We start from the raw sequence: 21,522 nt of genomic DNA on the forward strand, positions 1-21,522 counted from the left end.
AAAGCTTGGTTTCACGGAGTCAGTTACTGTCAAAAGTTAAAGTAAAATAAATGACCCTAAATGCAGACTTAATAAAGGTAACAAATTCGAATCAAGAATCGACAATTCATGTATCACCATGACTTTCCGAATTCCCAATTTAAAATGTACGAGCAAACGAGTATTGGAGATTGACGATTCATGTATCGCCATGACTTTTCAATCTTCAATATAAAACATACAAGAAAATGAGTATTGGAGGTTGACAATTCATGTATCACCATGACTTTTCAAGTCTCCATCCTCAGAACATAATCGTAAATGGAAATTGAAAATCAACTATTCATGTATCACCATGACTTTTCGGATTTTCAAACCCAACAAACGAATATGCAAGAAAAATCAATAAAAATCGAAATATCGCGGAATAAAACATAAAGTCATATACTGCGCAAGCGCGAGCATATTTATAAACAACGAGTAATTAACAATAAGCGCGCAAACATGAGATTTCTCTCATGCGCGAGAAGGGACTCTTAGGTATTCTAGGCCGTTACGTCTAACCACCTATCCTAAAGTCAACGAGCTCTGATACCAATCTGTAACACCCCGACCAAAGGCGGATTATACATCGGGGCGCCACATATTGTTTCATTACTCGTGACACTATTGGGTGTCAATATTTAATAAATACATTCATTCGCGCACGCGCAGAGTAAACACAAGATAACATAAATCATCATAAATCAATATATTATAAATCATAATATTCGAACAGCAAAAACTTGTCTTGATACATTTTAATTTAGGTCCAAAATAAAGAAAACTTCCTATGTGTCCACAAGCTCCAAAACAGCTACTGCAAACCTGAACATGTGTTAAAATAAACGTCAAACACTTGCGTGTTGGTAAGAAATCAAGTTTAATACAATACATAGATAACAATAAATCTGCGCGCAACACGTGTATGTCTGGTGTTTAACAAGGGTGCAATCAGATTGTGATCAAGCCTAAATAGATCATAGCTCATAGTTCATAGTTCAATCCGTGCTCCCAATTGAGCACAAAAACGAGAAAACATCTGTGCAAGTGTAAACAAAGAAAACCGTAAACGATAGGTCTCCCGTGTTCATCTAATGGATCCATGAAAACTTCGGAATAGGCCGAACAAAGCGGTTAATGATACACACATACAAATAAACAGCCAAGTAAACGTCCTCAACACATGGGATACTGCGCGACTAAAGTTCATAAACAAGTTTAAGACTCAAGTTTGTACGAACACATGAACATCCCAAAACATTAAAAATAAAAAGGGATTAGGTACGAGATTACTCACTTGATAAACGATGCGGTGTAAGATAAAGCAAGAACCAACTTTAAACAAGCACAAGTTAACCTATAATTAAAGATTATTGTTTTAACGATCTGTTTTAAGTCTTGATATAAGTTAGCATAATTAAATTATTATATATAATATATATATTACCGGAAAAGCAGGACAGAACAGGGAGGAAGACGGAGGCAGAGAGGGGGGCGGCAGAGAGCAAGGAAAACAGGAGAGATTAAGTGTTTGTGTGTGTAGTGTTAGGAAAAATAATACTATTATTTATAGAGAAACCCTAGGAGACACAATCCCTAGAAAAAGGGGAAAAGATCTCAAAAAGTAAAAGATTCCAAAAGCAAAAGATATCAAAAGATATGGCAGCAGGGAAAAAGAGAAAAAGGCTGACAGGGAACAGTAAAAAGGCATGGGCGGTTCAGAAAAAGGTACTGGTCAAGCATGGCAAAGGCAGATCTCAAAAGATTATGTCAGTCACTTTTTCTGCCAACCAATGGGGTTGGTGCGCATGCTGCGCCGAAAGTAACTTTTCAGACAAAGCAGATTAGGTCAACAGCACAAAAGATAAGACAACACAAAAGCAAACGGCTAGATTAAACAGAAGAAAACTCAAAAGGTTTAGCGCGAGAAGGCTCGAGCGCGAAGGCAGACACAGAAGGTCAAGAGAGCGCGAGCGCGAAGGCAGACAGAACCAACCTTAACGCGTCGCGGAAAGAACTACATTTCTAAGCGCGCCGCGGGAAGAATCACATTTCTTAGCGCGCCGCGGGAGGAACTAAAATTCCTAGCGCGCCGCGGGAAGAACTATAATTCTTCGCGCGTCGAGGGATGAACTACGATTCTTAGCGCGCTGCGAGAAGAACTACAATTCTTAGCGCGCTGCGAGAAGAACTACAAATCCTTAGCGCGTCGCGGGAAGAACTACCGTTCTTAGCGCGCTGCGAGAAGAATTACAATTCTTAGCGCGCTGCGAGAAGAGTTCGTCTCGCGTATCGCTGAAACAGGTGGTCTTCACGCAGGATTCCTTGTAAGGGGTCTGGCGCGTGGAGCTGCGCAGACAACCTTAGGCGGGAAGGAACAAAGGACAAGCAAAGAGTTAGAAGAAAAAGAGGGAAACAAGGCGTAAGGGCGGGACGGCGACAAGAGGGAAAAGAAGGCGGAAAGAGAGAAGGAGAGGGACGGGACGGCGGAAAGAAAGAGAGAGAAAGAGGCGGGAAGGAAAATATATTATTATTATTAAAAATAAAGTATGAGTATAAATAAATATTAAATCATAAAAGAAAGAGATCGGGTCAGAGAAACGGGTACCTGGGTCGGGTCGGATCGGGGCAGATGCTACAATGAAGTTAAACATGCGTCCCATTATATAGAACAAAACCTAGGGTTACACGATACCCTAATCTAACATTTACATTATAACCTCTGAAAGTGTATGTATTTTCATGTTTAATATGTTTGACTAACAAAATATGACACTGGAGTATATAAATTCGGGTTTAGCAAGTCAACACGCCAACTGAATGTCAGCATGAGAAACTGCAAGAAATTAGCATGGGTTTTTGAACAAGAAATTGAAACGTATGCAATCTGCTTCATGTTCCTCAATTGCTGCTCGAAACAACTTCCTTCTCGACAAAATGCAAACCATCAAACTTAGTTACTTGTGATGTAAGATTCAACTTTCTTACCATCCTGTAGTTTCCACAATAATCTACGTTAACTAACAAAAATAACACTTATAGATAAAAACATTTAAAACAATGATTCCCATGTCATCCAAAGCGGATCGATTATAATTCATTAAAGGAACAACCCAAAAAGAACTTACAGGGGAAATGACGGTTCATGGTAAATGATTATTCGATGCCAAAGGAAGTGATTAACTTTAGCCCAATGTAAAGATCCCTCGTTAAATTGGCTATTCATCGGTTGATATTTCTATGATTCTCAAACATTCACGTACTTTGATTGATCTTTCCTAATTTGAGAATTAATACTTCTGTTATTTCAAGAAGAAGACAAATATGGTATAAACTGAAAAGAACGAAAAATTATCTAGATCTGAAAAGTTTGAACAATTCTAACCCAAAATAACATGATATATCTTCAAGTGAGTTATTCTTATAATTATTACTATGCAAAACCTTGACTCTAGATCCCCAAAATGATTCACCAAAGACGATGAACCACCGAGTCAAGAATACATACTATATAGACTTAAAAATTAATGCTAACAATGATCGAAATAGAATCATCGTACCACAAACTCTCAAAATGTAAGAAGATGGAAAAACAAAACTCAGATGAAAAAGACGGTCGAAAACAAAACGACAACGGCGCAATGGAACCCTAAAAGTTACGTTCAACAAAATCCACCGATAGCGATGATTATATACTCCTCACATTTGCAGTTGACATAAACAAACCTTCCAGCCCTCTTAAATAGCTACAAGAGTCCTCCAACTTTAACCTTCTTACAAAACTAGAACAAAATACATCACATTATGTTATATGTATAACATTTTGCAAACTTGGTGTGCAAAATGGGTTGTACTTGTGCTTGATTAATATTTTTATTTTTATCTTATTTTTTATTGTTAACCCATATACTTTTCATCTTTTACAAGTTTGTTAAAAAAAACATTTTCCATTTTAACAATTGTTTTACTTTTTAACTTTGGACCCTTGTACTTTTCATATTCTATAGATTTTTCATTTAACATTTTGGTCTAAATTTTATGAGTTAACACGCCTCAACACGTGTGTGTTGTTCAACATTTTTACGTTTATTTTCCTCGTTTAACGGCTTCATCGTAACGTGCATACCCAAAGTCGACTTAGTTATTCTTTTCAATATATTATGTTTCTATCTATTTTTTAGGCGTTAACACACCTCAACAGGTGTGAGTTGTTGAACCTTTAATAAATATACATGTTTGATAAAACATGTCCTTTAACACATGGGTTCTATAAAACATTACGTTCTTTTGCGCGCCCGTCCCAACGCGCTTAGGGGAGGGTGGCTTAATACTAGTTAATAATAAAAACAATGTAAAACTTTTATCGACAAAATCAATAATTATTATATTATACAATATCTTTTCATTTAATGAAAAATCAAATCATCGTATCTCTTTCATATTATATTCAATCAAATCACATTTTATGAGTTATTTTATCTTATTATAACGTATTATATTATATCACATATCAATTAACCTACCTTTTTTTTGAAAAAGTAGCTTTTTAAAAACTTTATAAATCTGTTATCTGATAAACTGTAAATAAATCTCAAAAAGTTTGGTTCTATCATGAAAGATCGGGTTCCTACTACATATATGGGTCAATTTATTCTACAATAAAGGGACAAATTTGAGAAGAATGAAAAAGATTTGTGACGAAAAAAATAAAACAACCTAAAAAATATAATAAAATAAGTCATGACTCAAAATTCTATAAACTTTACATATGGTATGGAGGAAGTTTTTTCTTAAGAAGAAGCAGGGTGCTGGTACCCGTCAAAATCTATGGAATTTCGAAATTTAAAAGAAAATGTTATGATATGACACATGACTTTAGTGTGCCCCCTTTTCTAGTTTCTAGAATGCGGAGTTTGGTTCTCGTCTTGGATGAGAAAAATAACAAATCATTGCTTTTGACTAAATCTTTTTATCAACCATTGACTTTTGTTTACAAATTTTTTGTAGAAATTCACGTGTGGGCATGGAAAGCCCATAATTTCACACCCTGTGGTATACACTTTCACGCTTGGGCGTGAATTATTATATTTCTCAAAGATATTATTAATTTTAATTTTTTTATTGTTGAGGTTACATTTATAGGAAAATATATTTTCTTTTACATTTTTTATTTTATTTGTTTACTATTTTTTTGAAAATATATCCCTTAATGTTTCATAAGTTAAAATTGTTAGCTTTTTTTTTTATATTCTAATCGAGATTTTTGATATATCGAAATTAAAAAAATAATCATTCTGATTTTTCTTTAAATCAAGCGTGAAAGAATAAAATAGTATTTTTTTTTATTTTTGAGGCGTAAAACTCCCATAAGTTCACACTGGAATGGCGTGAATCTATTACAATATTAATTTTTAATGAGAAAATTGTCATTTGACTCCCTGGAAAATATCGGCAGGAGACCCTTGGACCACTGAAAACTAATTTGCGCATATTGTGCCATTGTATATCTCCGGCGGGCTTCTTTTGCTCCTTCCGTTAGTTGACCGTCAACCACCAATATCAAGACAAGCACAATTTTATCCGGCAACCACCAATATCAAGACAAACACAATATATTAACACAAAAGGTTAACGGAAACAAGATTTTAACGAAATGTCACCGCAACGAAGAAATGGTGTGGTGACGGAGAGGTGGTGTGGAGACGGCGGCGGTGACGGAGTGCGACGGAGGCAAGCCGTTATTATGCATCCACGTTTTCAAATCTGCATTTGGTGCGACGACGGCGATAATGATGATGAGTTGGATTGGAATTGAATATGCATTTGGTTAATTGTAGACAGGTGAGGTCCATTGGTGATGTTGTTGAATCTGAATGAGCATTTTCAATTGTTTGGATTTAAAACTTAGGGAACTTTAATTATAATTGGGGAAGATAAAGTGATAAAAGTGGTAATATATATTTTATGTTGTATAACTATACCAAACACTAACTTAGTTTAAGCGGTAGTTTTGGTGAGATGTTAAACCGGAGGCTGTGGTTCGAATCCCGGCATTTTCACGGTTTTGGATGATTATTTTTAAACTAAATTAAAGGCTTAGGGGTAAAAACGTAATTTCAACATTTTTTTAACAGGTCAACGCTTGGTCAACTGACGGAAGAAGAAAAAAAGCCCGCTGGAGATATACAATGGCACAACATGCGCAAATTAATTTTCAGTGGTCCAACGGTCTCCCGTTGATATTTTCCAGGGAGTCAAATGATAATTTTCTCTTTTTTTTATTTGTTTTTTATCTTTGTCGTGAAATTTTCTGTTTTTCATGTCATATAAGCGTGAAAATGACACTTGGGCTACTTTTGGTGAAATAAAATTGTAAATCCATAATTTTAATGTCCATTTTATAAGTTGATTTGGTCAAAATGCTAAATTGGTAATTGTCCCTTTTGGATGGGGTATGTTGGTTTATATAGTCAATCATTTTTGTCCGTAATTTTTTTTATGTCAATAAGTTATCAAATTACCAAATGGATCCAGTTACAATAGAGATGCAGGTAAGCGGGCAACAAGCTGCGTTGTCACCCCCTTTTGAATGACAAAATGGATCCTACTGAAAACATAGTTATCGTTCTTCGGCGTCGTTGAGTTACTGTGCACGACCCGCTGAACTCTTTTTAAAAACGTAGCAGCATTGGGAGCGAGAGACCCAAATGTATCAAAAGCAAAAGGGATGAAGGCATGTTGATTTTCAGCACACGCCTTCTCGTGCTTAGTAATTTTTCCTGCTTCTGCCTTTATTTCTAAACAAAAGGGATGAAGGCATGTTGATGAAGCCATAAATGGTTTATTTCTATGTAGGGAGGGCCGGTCCAACCCAATTAGAGGCCTGAAACTATAAGAGAATTCGATGCTTTTTTCAAACTTATTTGTTGTACAGTAAAATACTAATAACGGATATGTCTGTCTTTTTCAAATAACTTAACAGTTATTTTCATTATTTATAATGTCTTTGTTCTCATTTTCATCATTTAATACTTTTGGTCTAACTTTAGTACAATTTAAAGGCTTTATCTAATTGGAGCCCCAATGTCCTGTGTTGTTTTTGTTCACCTAGACTTACTAAGAACATATTTTCAGTAGATAATCTTTATATGCAGTTTTTAACATATACCTATATATGAAATTAAAATAAGGAAAATACTTTTAGAACTTCAAAGGATAACATATACAGAAATAAGGAGAATGCTTTTGATATATATGGATGTTAAAAAGAATGAGAAATGTTTTTATTTACTATAATTTTTATATATATTTATATGCATGATGTGTTTGAATTTACATTAAATTAAAACCGAAACACCTCTCCCTTAATTAATAGACAAATTTCAAAGATATAATTATGAAATGATGATAGCTAACATATTCATTGATTTATTTTTTTTTAAACAAAATAACAGTAATTATTTTATTTTCATATTATACCATAATAACAGAAATCACAATATCAATCACAAAACAAGAACAAAGATGTAAATCAAAAGTTTGAGTTATATTAATTGCAAATGAAAACGTATGTGTTTACATATCAATTTGGAAATCACAAGGTTCAACTACAAGTGTATAACATTATATTTATTTCAACCTTGGCCTATTTCTTGACACCCTATCTAATTACCAAACATCGGGCTTCATCTTTGATTCAATACATCCAAGTACATACTATGTGCAACCAGCATGTTATGTTCCGAGCCTCGTAGAATGTATACTGTGAAATCACATAATATGGTCAGAATGACATAAAATCACCAACAAAGAAATAAACTTATCAAATACAGTTGGAGCCAACAAGAAAATTGATATTGCCTCAATTACTACAAACGGAAGATCCACAGATAATTAAATAAGAATAAAGACGAAAATTGCTTACATGAACACATAATTAGATGTCTAACCGTTTGGGGAAGTAAGAGGATTAGAGTTGTCAAACCATTAATCATGGCAGTATTGCGGCAACGATTAGAGGCGATGAAATTAAGGATTTTTATATATAAAGACTTTTTTATGTTTGATTAACATGATAAGAAACCACTTTTAGTAAACATAATGTCATGTGATATTATTAATTCACATGATATGACATATGTCATTATAAGTTATAATAAGATGCAATATGTTATAATATTATATGATTTAATATGATATGTTTTGATTTAAAGTAATATGGTAATATCAATAGACATGATACTATAAGATTGTTTTAATAAGTGGTGGATCTAAAAAAATTTTTTTCTCAAAGGGCCTACTGTTTTTAGATGATTCAATTTCATATGGTTGGACATAAAAAAATCTGATCAGTTCGACAGTTTGGGTCGGATAACGTTAATCACATGAGAAAGAAAAATACGATACAATAATCTTGGGTTTAGTAGTACCTTTATTAATTCATCAAACAAGCAATGTGCAAGCTATGTCACACGTTTAAAGTCATTTTGTAATCTTGGGTTAACGTGTTTGTTTGACGAGTCAAATGAGCTTGGATCAATAACTCTGTCTGAAACAAAATAGTCGTTCAGCCTAACATAGTAAATATTGTTTTAAAAGTTTTTTTAACAAAGCTTTACCTTTACTAATGCAGGGTCAAAAATAATTTCTTAAGGCATTGTGCTTCACTCCAATGCATCGGAATCTTCACATACTTCACAAATCTAATGAAAGTTCCATAAGTTTATATTAAAACAAATAAAAATATACAATATAATAATAACTAAATAACTTTTATATAACTTTATAACTTTGGGCAAATGATTCAACTTTCTTACATATTACGATTATAAAAATAGTTTTTATTTTATTCTATGGACAATGAGTCAAAACTTAGGTAAGGTCAAAGATTGTCGCCTTCCCTTAAGACGATTTGTTAATGAGGTAGGGTTTCACATGTTTAGACAATGCTAGAACCAATTACCATGTTTATTGCATGCCTGCTAATTCAGCTGCAATGGACCACCTTCTCGACAAAATGCAAACCATCACACTTAGTAAACTTGTGGCAAAACATTGAACTTTCTTGCCATCCTGTTGTTTACACAACAATCTACGTTAAAAACAATATAACTTACATGTATATACATCTAAAACAATGATTCATTTTTCATCCAAAGGGATCAATTATAATCCGTTAAAGGGTCATCACAAAAAGAACTTACGGTGTACAATGGTTGTTCATGGTCAATGATTCTCCACCACCAATGAAGGTGAATAACTTTTGCCCAATGTAAAGCACAATCATTAAATTGGCTATCCCCCGATTGATCTTTCTACGATTCTCAAATATTCAAGTACCTTGACCGATCTTTCCTAATTTGAGGTAACGATACTTCTGTTAATTCAAGAAAAAGGCAAATATGGTAAAGTTGATAACACTGAAAAATTATGTAGATCTGATAAGTATGAACCATAACCCTAAACAACATGATATATCTTCAAGAGAGTTAATATTATGATTACTACCCAAAACCTTAATCCATAAAACCCAAAATGATTCACAAACGACGATGAACCACCGAGTCAAGAATACATACTAAACATGACCTAAGAAAACAATGCTAACAATGATCGAAATCAAATCATCATACCACGAACTCTCAAAATGTGAGAAAAAGGAGATACATAATTCAAATGAAGAAGACGGTCGAAAACAAAACGATAGCGACGTAATGGAACCCTAAAAGTTGCGTTGAACAAAATCCACCGATAGCGATGATTATATACTCCTCACTTTTGCAGTTGACATAAACAAACCTTCTAGTCTACTTAAACAGCAAAAAGAGTCCTCCAAATTTAGCCTTCTTACTAAACTTTAACAAAAAACAACAAATTATATTATAAACATATATAACATTTTGCAAACTTGGTGTGCAAAATGGGTTGTACTTTGTGCTTGATTACTATTTTTATATACTTTTCATGTTTTACATGTTTGTCGACGAAACAATCTTCATTTTTAACCACAAAAGTTTTTCTTTTTCAGTTTTAGTTTTCAATACTTTTCATATTTTATAAAATTTTCATTTAACGTTTCGGTCTAAATATTCTGAGTTAATACACTGTAACGCGTGTGCGTGATTCAATATTTTAAATATATTTGCCAATGTTAATGACGTCCACACTTGTTGGTTACCATTTGTCATCAACACCTCATCAGATTGAATTTAAAAATTCTAACCACATTTGATATGTGATGAATTGAAAAAAATTGTATTAAAGTATGAATATTGTTTGATTAATCAGTTTAATGATTGAGTTAAAAGATGTTGCACTAATAGTGAGCTAATAAATGTAATTTGAAAGACTTGATTATGCATAGTTCATAAAACCACATCAACTTTTAGTATGCCAATAAGACGTGATATGATAAATGTGTTATGATGATATTAATAATTTAACATGATATGCCACCATGTGATATCGTATGTTATAATAAATACAATATGATAATATGATATGATTTAATATGATATACTTTGATTAGAAGTGATGTGACGATATCATTTGACATGATACTATAAGATATTGTATTTAATAATAAAATAATTACTGTTAGTTTGTTTAATAAAGTAATTTAAAGTTAAATATCACAAAAGTTGAAAACAATGTGATGCACAACCAAAATGGATATCTTTTTCCTTTTTTTTTGTTTGCAAATTGCAACTTTCATAACCAAAATGGATATCTGATGGTATAGAATTTAATTTTAACATAATTTTCTACAAACAAGAGGATATTTGATGATATCTAAGAGATTTAAAGTTTATAGTATAGTATATGACTTATAAAACCTAACTACTAATTTCAATTTAAAATGCTAGTTTCGTTCTCATCTTATTTTTACAAAGTGTAAAATAGCTCATCTGTACTTCTCGAAATCACGAATTCAAAAATTTTCGGTCGATAGGAAATCGAGTTAAAACTATTTTGTTGTTAAATTTGTAAAAAAAATTTATTTGTACTTATGGAAATATTGGTATGTGCAAAAACAAATTAATAAAAAGCAAGTTGCTTGCAGAGAGATTCTCATTTTGGTTTCTTTAACACACTGGTAAAAAAAAAATTAAAAGCAAGTGCAAAACTAAATGCAACATTTAATTCCACAAATTAATTTTGCAAATACATTAAAACGCCATCAAATTAATTGTTGTTTTGTATTCGTACATTACAACTTATTTCACTCCCTAAAGATCTATTGAGTCTTTGTGTCTTTTCCTCAATCTCTTTTACATCTTTAGGCATCCTAGTTTCATGCTTTATACCCAAAACAACTTATCTATATACAAGCTTCCCATGTAGACTCTCTTTATTAATTATAACCAACTAGGACAATCAAAGAATGGCACGTTGCACTCGCTGCACCAAGAAAATTAATTTGTTAGATCTAAAAATTCATATACATACGTGAAATGCCACATTAGTTTCATAACAACTTAACAAGATAAGGATATCTTGATTGTGGTCTTATAAAAAATAAACCTTTTTTTACTTTAAAAAATAAAAAATAAAACTTTCTTTTATTAAATAAACTGTGATAGTTAATAACCAATCAATACCCTGATGCCCGCACATCTTAAATTTGAAGGATTCAAGTTGCGAGTAGTAGAGGGAAGAATATGCGAATGAGACATCTCTCTATAGCTTATAAGTTTAATGGTTTGGTCATATATTCACTTGCGGGGGTTGTGAAACCCTAACGGAATACAAAACAAAAAAGAAATGACATTTCATCGAACCGCATGGTATGCACCAAAAAAAATATCGAAACCATTATTCTAATACCATCAATTTCACCGATATACATTCTAAAATTCTAATTTAGGAACCCACAAACCATAAAGTTATTTGGCTAGTGAGTACATTTTAAAACATTTAAATGAATATTAATATGAAGAAAGCAAAACATAATCTTAGTCTGCCAAAGAATATCACATTTGACATAGTCACTTAAGATAGCAATGGCAAGATATGAAGCAAATAGCTAGTCTATGTTCATTTTCATTATTTTGGATTAGTTCTTTTTTCCACATTCAAGGGTTTGGTAAGCATGTATATATACATATAAGTAATAATTCAACACTTACAAGCAAAACTTCAAGAAATAATAACCAATTAGCACTAATTAAGACTTCCACCTTTTTTTTTCATAATCAAGAAACCATGTGACTGATTATTAAATGATTCACATCTGTAATCATAATATAGATCTTTCAAAAGTAATAAGCAACATTTAAGAAACGACCTGATTACAGTTGAAATTAACATCCGATGAAAACTAAAACCGCTAATGGACAATGTATAATGCAAAACCGGTAATCAAAAAGTAGCAAAAATGTAGAATGCATACTCATACAACAAACGAAAGAGATTCGAAGCAAAGAAATATGAACAATCACCTTCAAGATGCCAAAAGAAGAATTGATATATAACAACTATAATCAGTAACCGAAAACTCACAACATGGTGCTTAAATACCAAAGTTGGATGTACAACAACAATAACGAAAAGTACATGTATAGCACGTCTTTTTGTCAACCAAGTTGAAATTTAATACATACATACATAGGGGAAGGTTAACGTGCAAATAAAATTAACGTGCTATATGTGAGAATCAAGTAGAGTAATTATGTAAATACATCTTGAAGTAATTATAATAGAGTAATTATATAATTACTCTACTTGATTCTCATGTTTAGCACGTTATTTTCATTTGTATTTGATCCAAACCCTATATGTGTGAGTGTGTGTGTGTGTGTGTGTGTGTGTGTGTGTGTGTGTATCATATGTAAAAAAAGTAATTTGTTCATGAACTTTATTTTTATTTTAAACATTTACCTATGCGTGTGTAAGTATGTGTAGGAAATATATTTACAAATTATACACATAATCTTATGTGGAGATTTTATAAATAAACTCACTCTATTTACGTGTTGTTTTTAATGTTAAAAAATGAGCATAAATGATTTTCTCATTGGTTTTTTTCTCTCCACTCCACTTCACTCTACTCTATCTCAATCTCTCTCTTTTCTTGTCACTCTTATCATTTATTTTGTTTATTATTTAAAAGATGAATACTAAATAGGAGAATAAAATTGATAGAAAACATGTTATATGATGTTGATGGAGATGTATATCTTGAAATGGTATTTTATGTGTTAAATTTTGTTATTAAAGCCCAAATTATATAACTATCTATAAAATGTGTATATTTATTCAAAACTCAAATGATCACGTGTTAAGGGACTCTGTAGAATCAAACTCGAGATAAGTTTAATAACTAGTGTTATGACGAATGCCATTCGAAAGTCAAAAGAACGTATTTGACTCCATTAACATGTGTCGTCAAGTTCGAGGCAACGTGTCCTACTTGGTCATTATCACGCTACATAACCTTCAAAATGTAGCATACCCTCACCGAGTCATAAATAAAGCTCTAACAGATTTTGCGGCAATGTTTAATGATCCATTGCCTATTATAGAGAAATCAAAGCTGTCTGATGAATCTTGACAACTGTATTCATCTTCGCATACCAAATATAAACTTCGGCAGTTCTGTTCTCCCCCACTTCCACCCTCTGTCAATCGACATTCTTAGAATTCTCTGTTTATAGAACCGAAAGTAACCAGAAAGTAAATTCACATACATGTTATATACGCAAGAAAGCGGTCGATATTGACACATAGCAATAGAAAAGGAGAGAGCCTTGGTTCTTAACCTTGAACTATATGCTTTGATCTTGTCTTTTAGATTTGTTTCTCTTTTCAAATCAAAAGTTGAAAAAAAGTGTGGTAGTAATGGATATAAGAGAAATCATGGGAGCCATTCTTACAATTTCCATGTTTTTGATGCTGGCTAACATGGTAAAAAGAGATCATTTTGATGGTGATGTTTTGGTAAGTGTATCTAGTATCATATGTTCTATCAACAATTAATATTCTTGATTTGAAACATGTTTTTGAGGGGTTATGTTTTATATTCATTTTCAACTTATTTCATATTTTACATGCAATTTATTTAGTTATTTATTTTTTTTAACAATGTTTGGAACCACCTCCAATACCCATATGAGCATTCCTAATTTTGACCCAGACCTGACTCACTGAGAACACCATCAAGAAGTGTACCTCCTTCCCTAACACCCCTAGATAACGCAAAACAAATTACAAATCAGCTTGGTCACTTTTCCTCAAATAAAATTGAATCAAATAAAAAAAATGGTTTTAAGAGACTCAAAAACTATTCGTTTTTCGTTTAAGCTAGTTTTATCTCAAAGTTCGCTTCAGTTCCGGTTAATTCGTTTATTTGTACAAACTTTTGGTTTTTTGTCATAACTTAAACTTTTGGTTAAGATGCTAAAAAAGTTTTTAACTAAACTTTTATTGTGATTATTATTATTTTCATTTGTCCAAAAGATTAATGATATAATTTGTAACATTTATGTTCTTTAGCAGCTGAATGTCCCTAGTACAACAACATCGGACCCTAGTACAACATCGGATGTTTACCAAGACTTCACAAAAATGTCGAGACGCTGGCTTAACGAATTGCCGACTTACACATTGAAAACTTATGGGCAACGGTTGAAGCTTTGTTGGAACAATTCTTCACCTTGTAAGTAGTTATAGTTAATGTTCGTTTAGTATTTTTATGTTTTCTTTGGTTATATGACTTATGATCATATTGTCGGATATTGTTCTAGCGAAAGAAGAAGCTCCGTCTAAAGGTTTTGTTACGTTTTCGTTAACTGATGGCTCTGAATATATCACGTTTCACAGGTTTAATAAATTTCACTTGTTTTTGTTTTACGTTCTTTTGGGTTGATATTAATCGTGTAATGTGGTTTGCATAGGTCGCTAATGCGGTATTGGTTGCTAAACATCTTGGTGCGACTCTTGTGCTCCCGGAGATCACTGGGAGCAACGGTGAAAAAAGGTTGGTAATTTTAATACTAACGTTGCTTTCCGTGATTAAAAAATTTTAATCACTGACACATAGTTCAAACCAAAAATAAAATAAAATAAAAACTTTAAAATATCTTTATAGCAATAATTCTTCTATTAATGATCCATTGGTAAATCCGTCGGTGAAGTCTTTACCCAAGTGACGCCCCTTTTCCTCATGAACCTTCACCGATGGTTTCATCAGTCTGTCGTTGCCCTACGCTCTTGTAGTGAACGTCTGGTTTGATATGTTCAGGGCTTTTGAAGAAATCTACGATGTTGAGAAGTTCAAAACGACTATGAGCGGTGTGATTCAAGTAGAAACACGCAAACCCAACGACACATCATCACAAACGCCCGTTGATGTAAAAGTTCCCTATCATGCAAACCACAGCTACATTATGAACACTGTTGTGCCAATATTCCAAAAAACACAAAATGTGCGGGTTATGAGCTATCTTCCTTCATCAGCGGGGGAAGTCGACAACCATATGAACCCGCACTCGTGTTGGGCGGTATTTGAGGCTCTTAGTCTGAAACCCGAGTTGCAAAAGAAAGTGGACTCCGTTGTCGGGAACCTAAGAAGTCGTGAACCGAATGGCCAATTCATTGCAATCGATTACAAAACCGACGAGTTGGGAGCAAGCATTTGTGGAAGTAGTGCTAATGAAGAGATGAAAAATTGTTACACTACAATGGAGCTCTCAAGTTTTTTTCAAAGAATCGGATTTCTACCAGACTCGACGTATTACATCACTCACCCGACACCAGATGATAGCCTTGCCCCTTAAAAGATTTATACCCCAAAACATTCACAAAGGTACAAACTGACTCGGTGTCTTATAAATGAGTTGATTTGGGTCATTTTTAAATTCTAACGCGTCAAATTAAAATATTTACCCAACAAATTAGTGGGTCCGATTTTAACAGGTCAAACTGTCAAAATCCACTTAAAAAATTAAAAGCGTACAACATCCTAATTCGTGTTATTAATGTTAACAGGAAGAGATACTGCAAGATGCCAAGATAGGTGAAACCTCGGAGCTAGAAAAGGCTATTATTGACTTTCATGTGTGTTCGGTTAGTGAGGTTTTTGTGCCATCAAAGTCGGGTTTGTGTTATGCGAATGTGGCAGCGAATAGGATCGCAACTGGCAGGACTAATATTCTTGTGCCGGCTCAAATAACATCAAGCTTAGCACAGGATCACGTGTCGTCGTTCATAGGAAAAAAAGATCATCCTGTGCAAGCCTGTTTCTGTGAGTGAACAAGCAGCAAGACTACAAGTTGTGTAGGGAGTTAAATAAGTTGAATAAGATGACTACAAGTTCGTCATGTAAGCGTGTAATTGAACATAAAATGTTTAATCAAACTATCAAAGTATCGTTTGTTTGTTTGTTTGTTTGTGCATGTCAAAACTTAGAAGTTTAAACAAACGGAACGAATGCAATGCAGAATAACCATAATTAACTAAAACAGTAAAACGACAGATTGTTCGTTAACGTTTGTATCCAATGAAAGGCGTTTTCTTTAAAAGGGTACAAAAATACTGCAAAATCGATATGGAATGTGTTTTTGGCAAAAATTTGGATGAAAATTGTGGCGAAAATACATACGAATACACTTGAGTCTTGATAATCAGGTTGATAGATAAGAAATCGATCGGCAATGCTTCAAGAAACCGATCATCGGGTTCACTCTTCATCAGAGTAATTGAATTTTACTGAGTGCGACTGTAAATCTATTTGACCGCCTCTGTAGCTTCCTCGCTTCTTTTTCGTCTTTTCGTGCCGAAAACCCCTACATAGAATATATATAAACTGATAAGTTTTGGGTTATCATATCTAAACCGTCTAATAAACGGGCCCTGTTTTACTCATTTCTTACAACCACCAACAGGACGACTTGATTACAACCTGTTCCAGTTATCACGTTTGATAAATGGGTTGAATAGGGCTTGTTCCAGTTACATGATTTTAAGTATGCGCATGTTAGGGTTGATATTTTTTTAAACGAATTAAGTGGGCTGGGTTTGGGTTGAACAGTTCGCCCCGTGATCCACCAACCCGACACAACTGCCACACCTAATTATTAAGTGATTAGAACCAGATAAGTTATCTGAGATAACCGGTTGTTATAAATGAGATGTTAAAAATAGTGTCTTTAAAATGATAACAATTAGATAATAAGCTGCCTGATTGTATAAAATAAAAAATATATATATTTAAAAAGTTAATAAAAATGAAAAAAAAATATTATTTTATTTTTGTTTATCTTTCTTGCAATCGAAGATGTGAGATTATTTATACCTTCCTCGCACTTGACCAAGAACTTCTTGTGCTTTAGCACCATAACCAACATCTGCACCATCCTGCAGTGTTTAATTTAAACATAAGTCTATATATTATAACTTAACAAAACCATATAATTGACTGTTACTCGTTTCCATTTCAGAAGTCAAATTCACATGTGAAAAGCGAGACACAAAATGGAAACAAGATCATACCTTTGCCCAATATGAATTATCTTGCAATTTCTCATCAGCAAATTCCACTTGATCAATCTTCACTCTTTGGAATGCTTTTGCCGACGTTGGCTGCACAAACACAATCAATCAAAAAGTGTTTCCTAACTAAACCATCCCGACAAAACCCTTTGGTTGTTTTTAGTAGAGAGACCAATTTTGACCCCGTCTAGTTATGAACAAAACTGATTTTTCATTAATGTTTTATCTCTCGCAATGAAACAAATAACAATATGTCAAGAAAAAAGACCAGATGTGTTGACTCTATGGGTGCAAATGAACCAAGCCGCTTCACACTTGCAAGCTACTCCAAATTGGCTCGTTAAAAGCCTAAATCAAGCTTAACTTAAACGAGAGCTTGAGTCCCTGCTCGAGCTTAAAAATAAGCTTGTTTAATAAACAAGCCCGATCCAATGGTTCACTTATCAAGTTCGAACTCGTTCAAAAGCCTAAACAAGCCTGTTATTTATATAAGTTCATTTAATATATATAATATAAACAAATGAGTTAAGCCAACACTAAAAAGACTAAAAAACTACCCACCAGCCGAGCTCAAGCTTTAAAAATAAAGCTCAAAACGAGCCGAGCTCGAGCTGGCTAACAAGCCTAATAATTTATATAAGTTTATAAAACACATTAAATATATATAATTATATAATATTTATTATTATGTATAAAATTATGATAAATATAACTATATAACATATATTATATTAAAACATTTTTATTACAAACATATATATAAAATAATAAAACTGTATAAAAATTAATAATTAAATAATAAACAAGTCAAGCCAAAGCTAAACTTGAGCTTGAAAAACTTCTCACAAGGCTTGACTTTTTACACCCCTATTTGACCTGTCAAAACTAAAAACCCATGAAAAGTGTTTCTTGTCCATTATTATTTAAAAAATAAAGTTTCTAACAATCTGACCCATTTTGACCCGTTTCCCGACCTATCTGACCAGCCGTTTTACCACCTTCAAATAAAAATAAATAAATAAATAAAGCACGAACCTCTGCTGAACCAACACGTTGCTTTTTCACAGATTTCTGAGATTCAGACTTTTCTACTCCATTTATCTCCTGTTTCTCATTTATATCTTCTTTATTTTCGTCAGCCTTGTCTTGTTTAACAGCATCTTCAACGGTTTGTTTGGTTTCCATCTTGTCAGAATCATGCCCGTTTTCATTTTCATCTGACGACAATCTTTTCCTTTTCTTAGAACTCTTCTTTGTATCAACATCTCCATTTTCTGTTTCTTCTTCAGTTTTATTTTTCTTCTTATCTTTAGTGCTTTTCTTTGACTCGTTTACCTCAAAACCGTTCACAGCATCATCTGCAGGCTTCTTTACTTCATCTGACTCCGTTTCTTTAATTTCATTTTTCTTTTTCTTCTTATCTTTTGTGCTTTTCTGTGACTCGCTTACCTCCAAACCGTTCACAGCATCATCTGCAGGCTTCTTTACTTCATCTGATTTTGTTTCTTTGCTTTCATTTTTCTTTTTCTTCTTATCTTTTGTGCTTTTCTGTGACTCGTCTACCTCCAAACCGTTCACAGCATCATCTGCAGGCTTCTTTACTTCATCTAATTTTGCTTCTTTAGTTTCATTTTTCTTTTTCTTCGTATCTTTTGTGGTTTTCTGTGTCTCATTTACCTCCAAACCGTTCACAGCATCATCTGCAAGCTTCTTTACTTCATCTGATTCCATTTCTTTAATTTCATTTTTCTTTTTCTTCTTATCTTTTGTGCTTTTCTTTGGCTCGTTAACCTCCAAACCGTTCACGACATCATCCGCAAGCTTCTTTACTTCATCTGATTTTGTTTCGTTAATTTCATTTTTCTTTTTCTTCTTATCTTTTGCTTTAGTTTCAGCTTCAACAGCCACATTATCTTCAGTTTGACTGCGTAACACAAAAATCCATAATTTTTATTAGAGCCATATTATGATGTTTATTAATTTATATTAAGTAATCATACCTGGCACTTATGTATTTGCTGTAGATATCCTCCAAATTAACCGAAGAATCCTTCCACGTGTCATCCTGCAAAAAATAGGATCATTAAAATTTCCAAGTTAGTTAAGGTTAAACCATACCAAATCATTACAAAAATTTAACACGAATGAATCAAGAATTCTAACTAAAATGCATAAAAACAACACACATTAAAAAATCCAGTGTATTAAAAAATCAAACTTAGGCGAAACCAATCGAATGCCGATGCATTTCAAATAATCGCCACATAAGTAAAATTTCAAAATAAGTCAAACGAGTCAAGATCAGTCAAATTTCAGTCAAAATCTGTCATATTTAGTCAAAATCTTTGAGGGTATTTGAAAATTTATACTCATTTTGAAACATTATATATCAAATTTTGAAAAGTTTGTAAACATTATGGCTAGTCGGTACCCCACCACCAGGCTAGCAACTAACGAGTTCTACAACACTAACAAAATCTATAAAACTTGATGACTAATTTGCTCTTTAGAGTTTGTAGTTTGTACCATAAATTTGCAGCTAAATTCATAACAAACTCAAGAAATCAATCTAAAAATATCAATTAAGAATTAGCAGAAATTTATATCTGTCTTAACAAAGCTCATACTTCAGTAATCCCATACAAACCTGTTTTTCATTGTTTCTACAACCTATAATCAACACCTACTGCATATTAACATTTTACTACATCTTAGGGATGCAAACGTGCCAAGCCACTCGCGAGCAACTCGAAATCAGATCAAATTAAAATCTTGGAACGAGCCGAGACTTTTCGAGCCTGAAATAAAGCTCGTTTAGTTATCCATCCCAAGCTCGGGCCTTGTATGAAAAGATCATTTAGGCTAATCCGAGCCTAGTGTATTTCTAAGTTTGGAAGCAAAACTTAGACATGTTAAGGTGTTTTTTTGAAATATATATAAAAAGTACCTCATACAAATGTATGTAACTTAATTATTAATAAATAATAAACGAGCCGAGCCCGAACTCGAGGCTAAATTCAATCAACTTAAATATGATTGTACCTAAAGTTGGCCTAAAGTTTCACTCTCATATCAAACAATCGTACAATAAGATAAGAGGCGTTAATAATATATACACAACATAAGTAATATTATTAATTAAAAAAAACCTGAATTTGAGCTTCGGATTGAAATCGTTTGAATGTTTTGGAGAATCCATTGTGATGGAGGTAATGAAGAATCGATTGATGCAGGTTTGATTTTGTTTCTGAAGCAGTCATCTTGCTTATTCTTCTTCGTTTGGTTTGTACGGGCCGCCAACAATAAGAAGAAGAAGAAGAAGAAGAAGAAGAGAGGGGTTTATGGATGCTACCTCTAGGGTTTTGTTGATGGTTCCCACCAAATAATAATAATAATAATAATAATAAGAAAGTTAACGTACAAATTAAATTAACGTTCCAATTATAAGAATCTAAGTATAGTTATTATATATACAGGTAGAATAACGTGCTAATTAATTAATTTATGATGTAATTACATAATTACTCTACTTGTATATATATAATTACTATACTTGATTATTACAATTAGCTCGTTAATTTCATTTTTATTTGATCCAAACCCTAATAATAATAATAATAACTTATTCAGGGTAGTAAATTGTTTGAACCCCATGTGAATAAAAGACGGTTATTCGGGTAACCAAGTTGCACAATGTGATCTTATATGCTCGCGATTGTATATGTTGTTTGGTAGCTCGAGCCTTGAGCCCACCATTTCCTGTTACAGGGAAAACCTATCGTCCTGTCGTCCGGAGGCCCACTACGATAAAACCCAGCTGGAACTGGATTCAAATTTGAGACTTATATGCTCGTGATTGTGTATGGTGTTTGGTAGCTCGAGACTTAATAATAAGTTTATGTCATTTTTTGGTGAATTAAGACAATGAAAAATTTGAGCTGCCTTTGCGAGGTTGTCATTTAGAATCTCGAGTCTACCCGGGTTTTAGTCCCACTGTTTTTTACACTATAG

General features: G+C 33.0%; 1 protein-coding gene and 1 pseudogene across 1 annotated transcript; one reads left to right on the forward strand and one right to left on the reverse strand.

Annotated features, from left to right (window-relative positions):
- Positions 1-13,860: 13,860 nt before the first annotated feature.
- Positions 13,861-16,272, forward strand: LOC143544901 (protein MANNAN SYNTHESIS-RELATED 1-like; annotated as a pseudogene).
- Positions 16,273-16,496: 224 nt separating this feature from the next.
- On the reverse strand, positions 16,497-20,880 carry LOC143544931 (uncharacterized). The gene is made up of 6 exons (XM_077036904.1): positions 20,661-20,880; positions 19,512-19,576; positions 18,547-19,435; positions 17,512-17,601; positions 17,315-17,376; positions 16,497-16,805 (listed from the first exon to the last, which is right to left on the reverse strand). The coding sequence occupies exons 1-6, from the start codon at positions 20,769-20,771 to the stop codon at positions 16,700-16,702; spliced, it is 1,323 nt and encodes a 440-aa protein (XP_076893019.1). The 5' UTR covers positions 20,772-20,880; the 3' UTR covers positions 16,497-16,699.
- Between the last annotated feature and the right edge of the window lie 642 nt (positions 20,881-21,522).

Source organism: Bidens hawaiensis, unplaced genomic scaffold (assembly GCF_021521415.1).
Source record: "Bidens hawaiensis isolate Kalapana, Puna unplaced genomic scaffold, B.hawaiensis_p1.1 tig00013803_1, whole genome shotgun sequence".
Lineage (NCBI taxonomy): Eukaryota > Viridiplantae > Streptophyta > Magnoliopsida > Asterales > Asteraceae > Bidens > Bidens hawaiensis.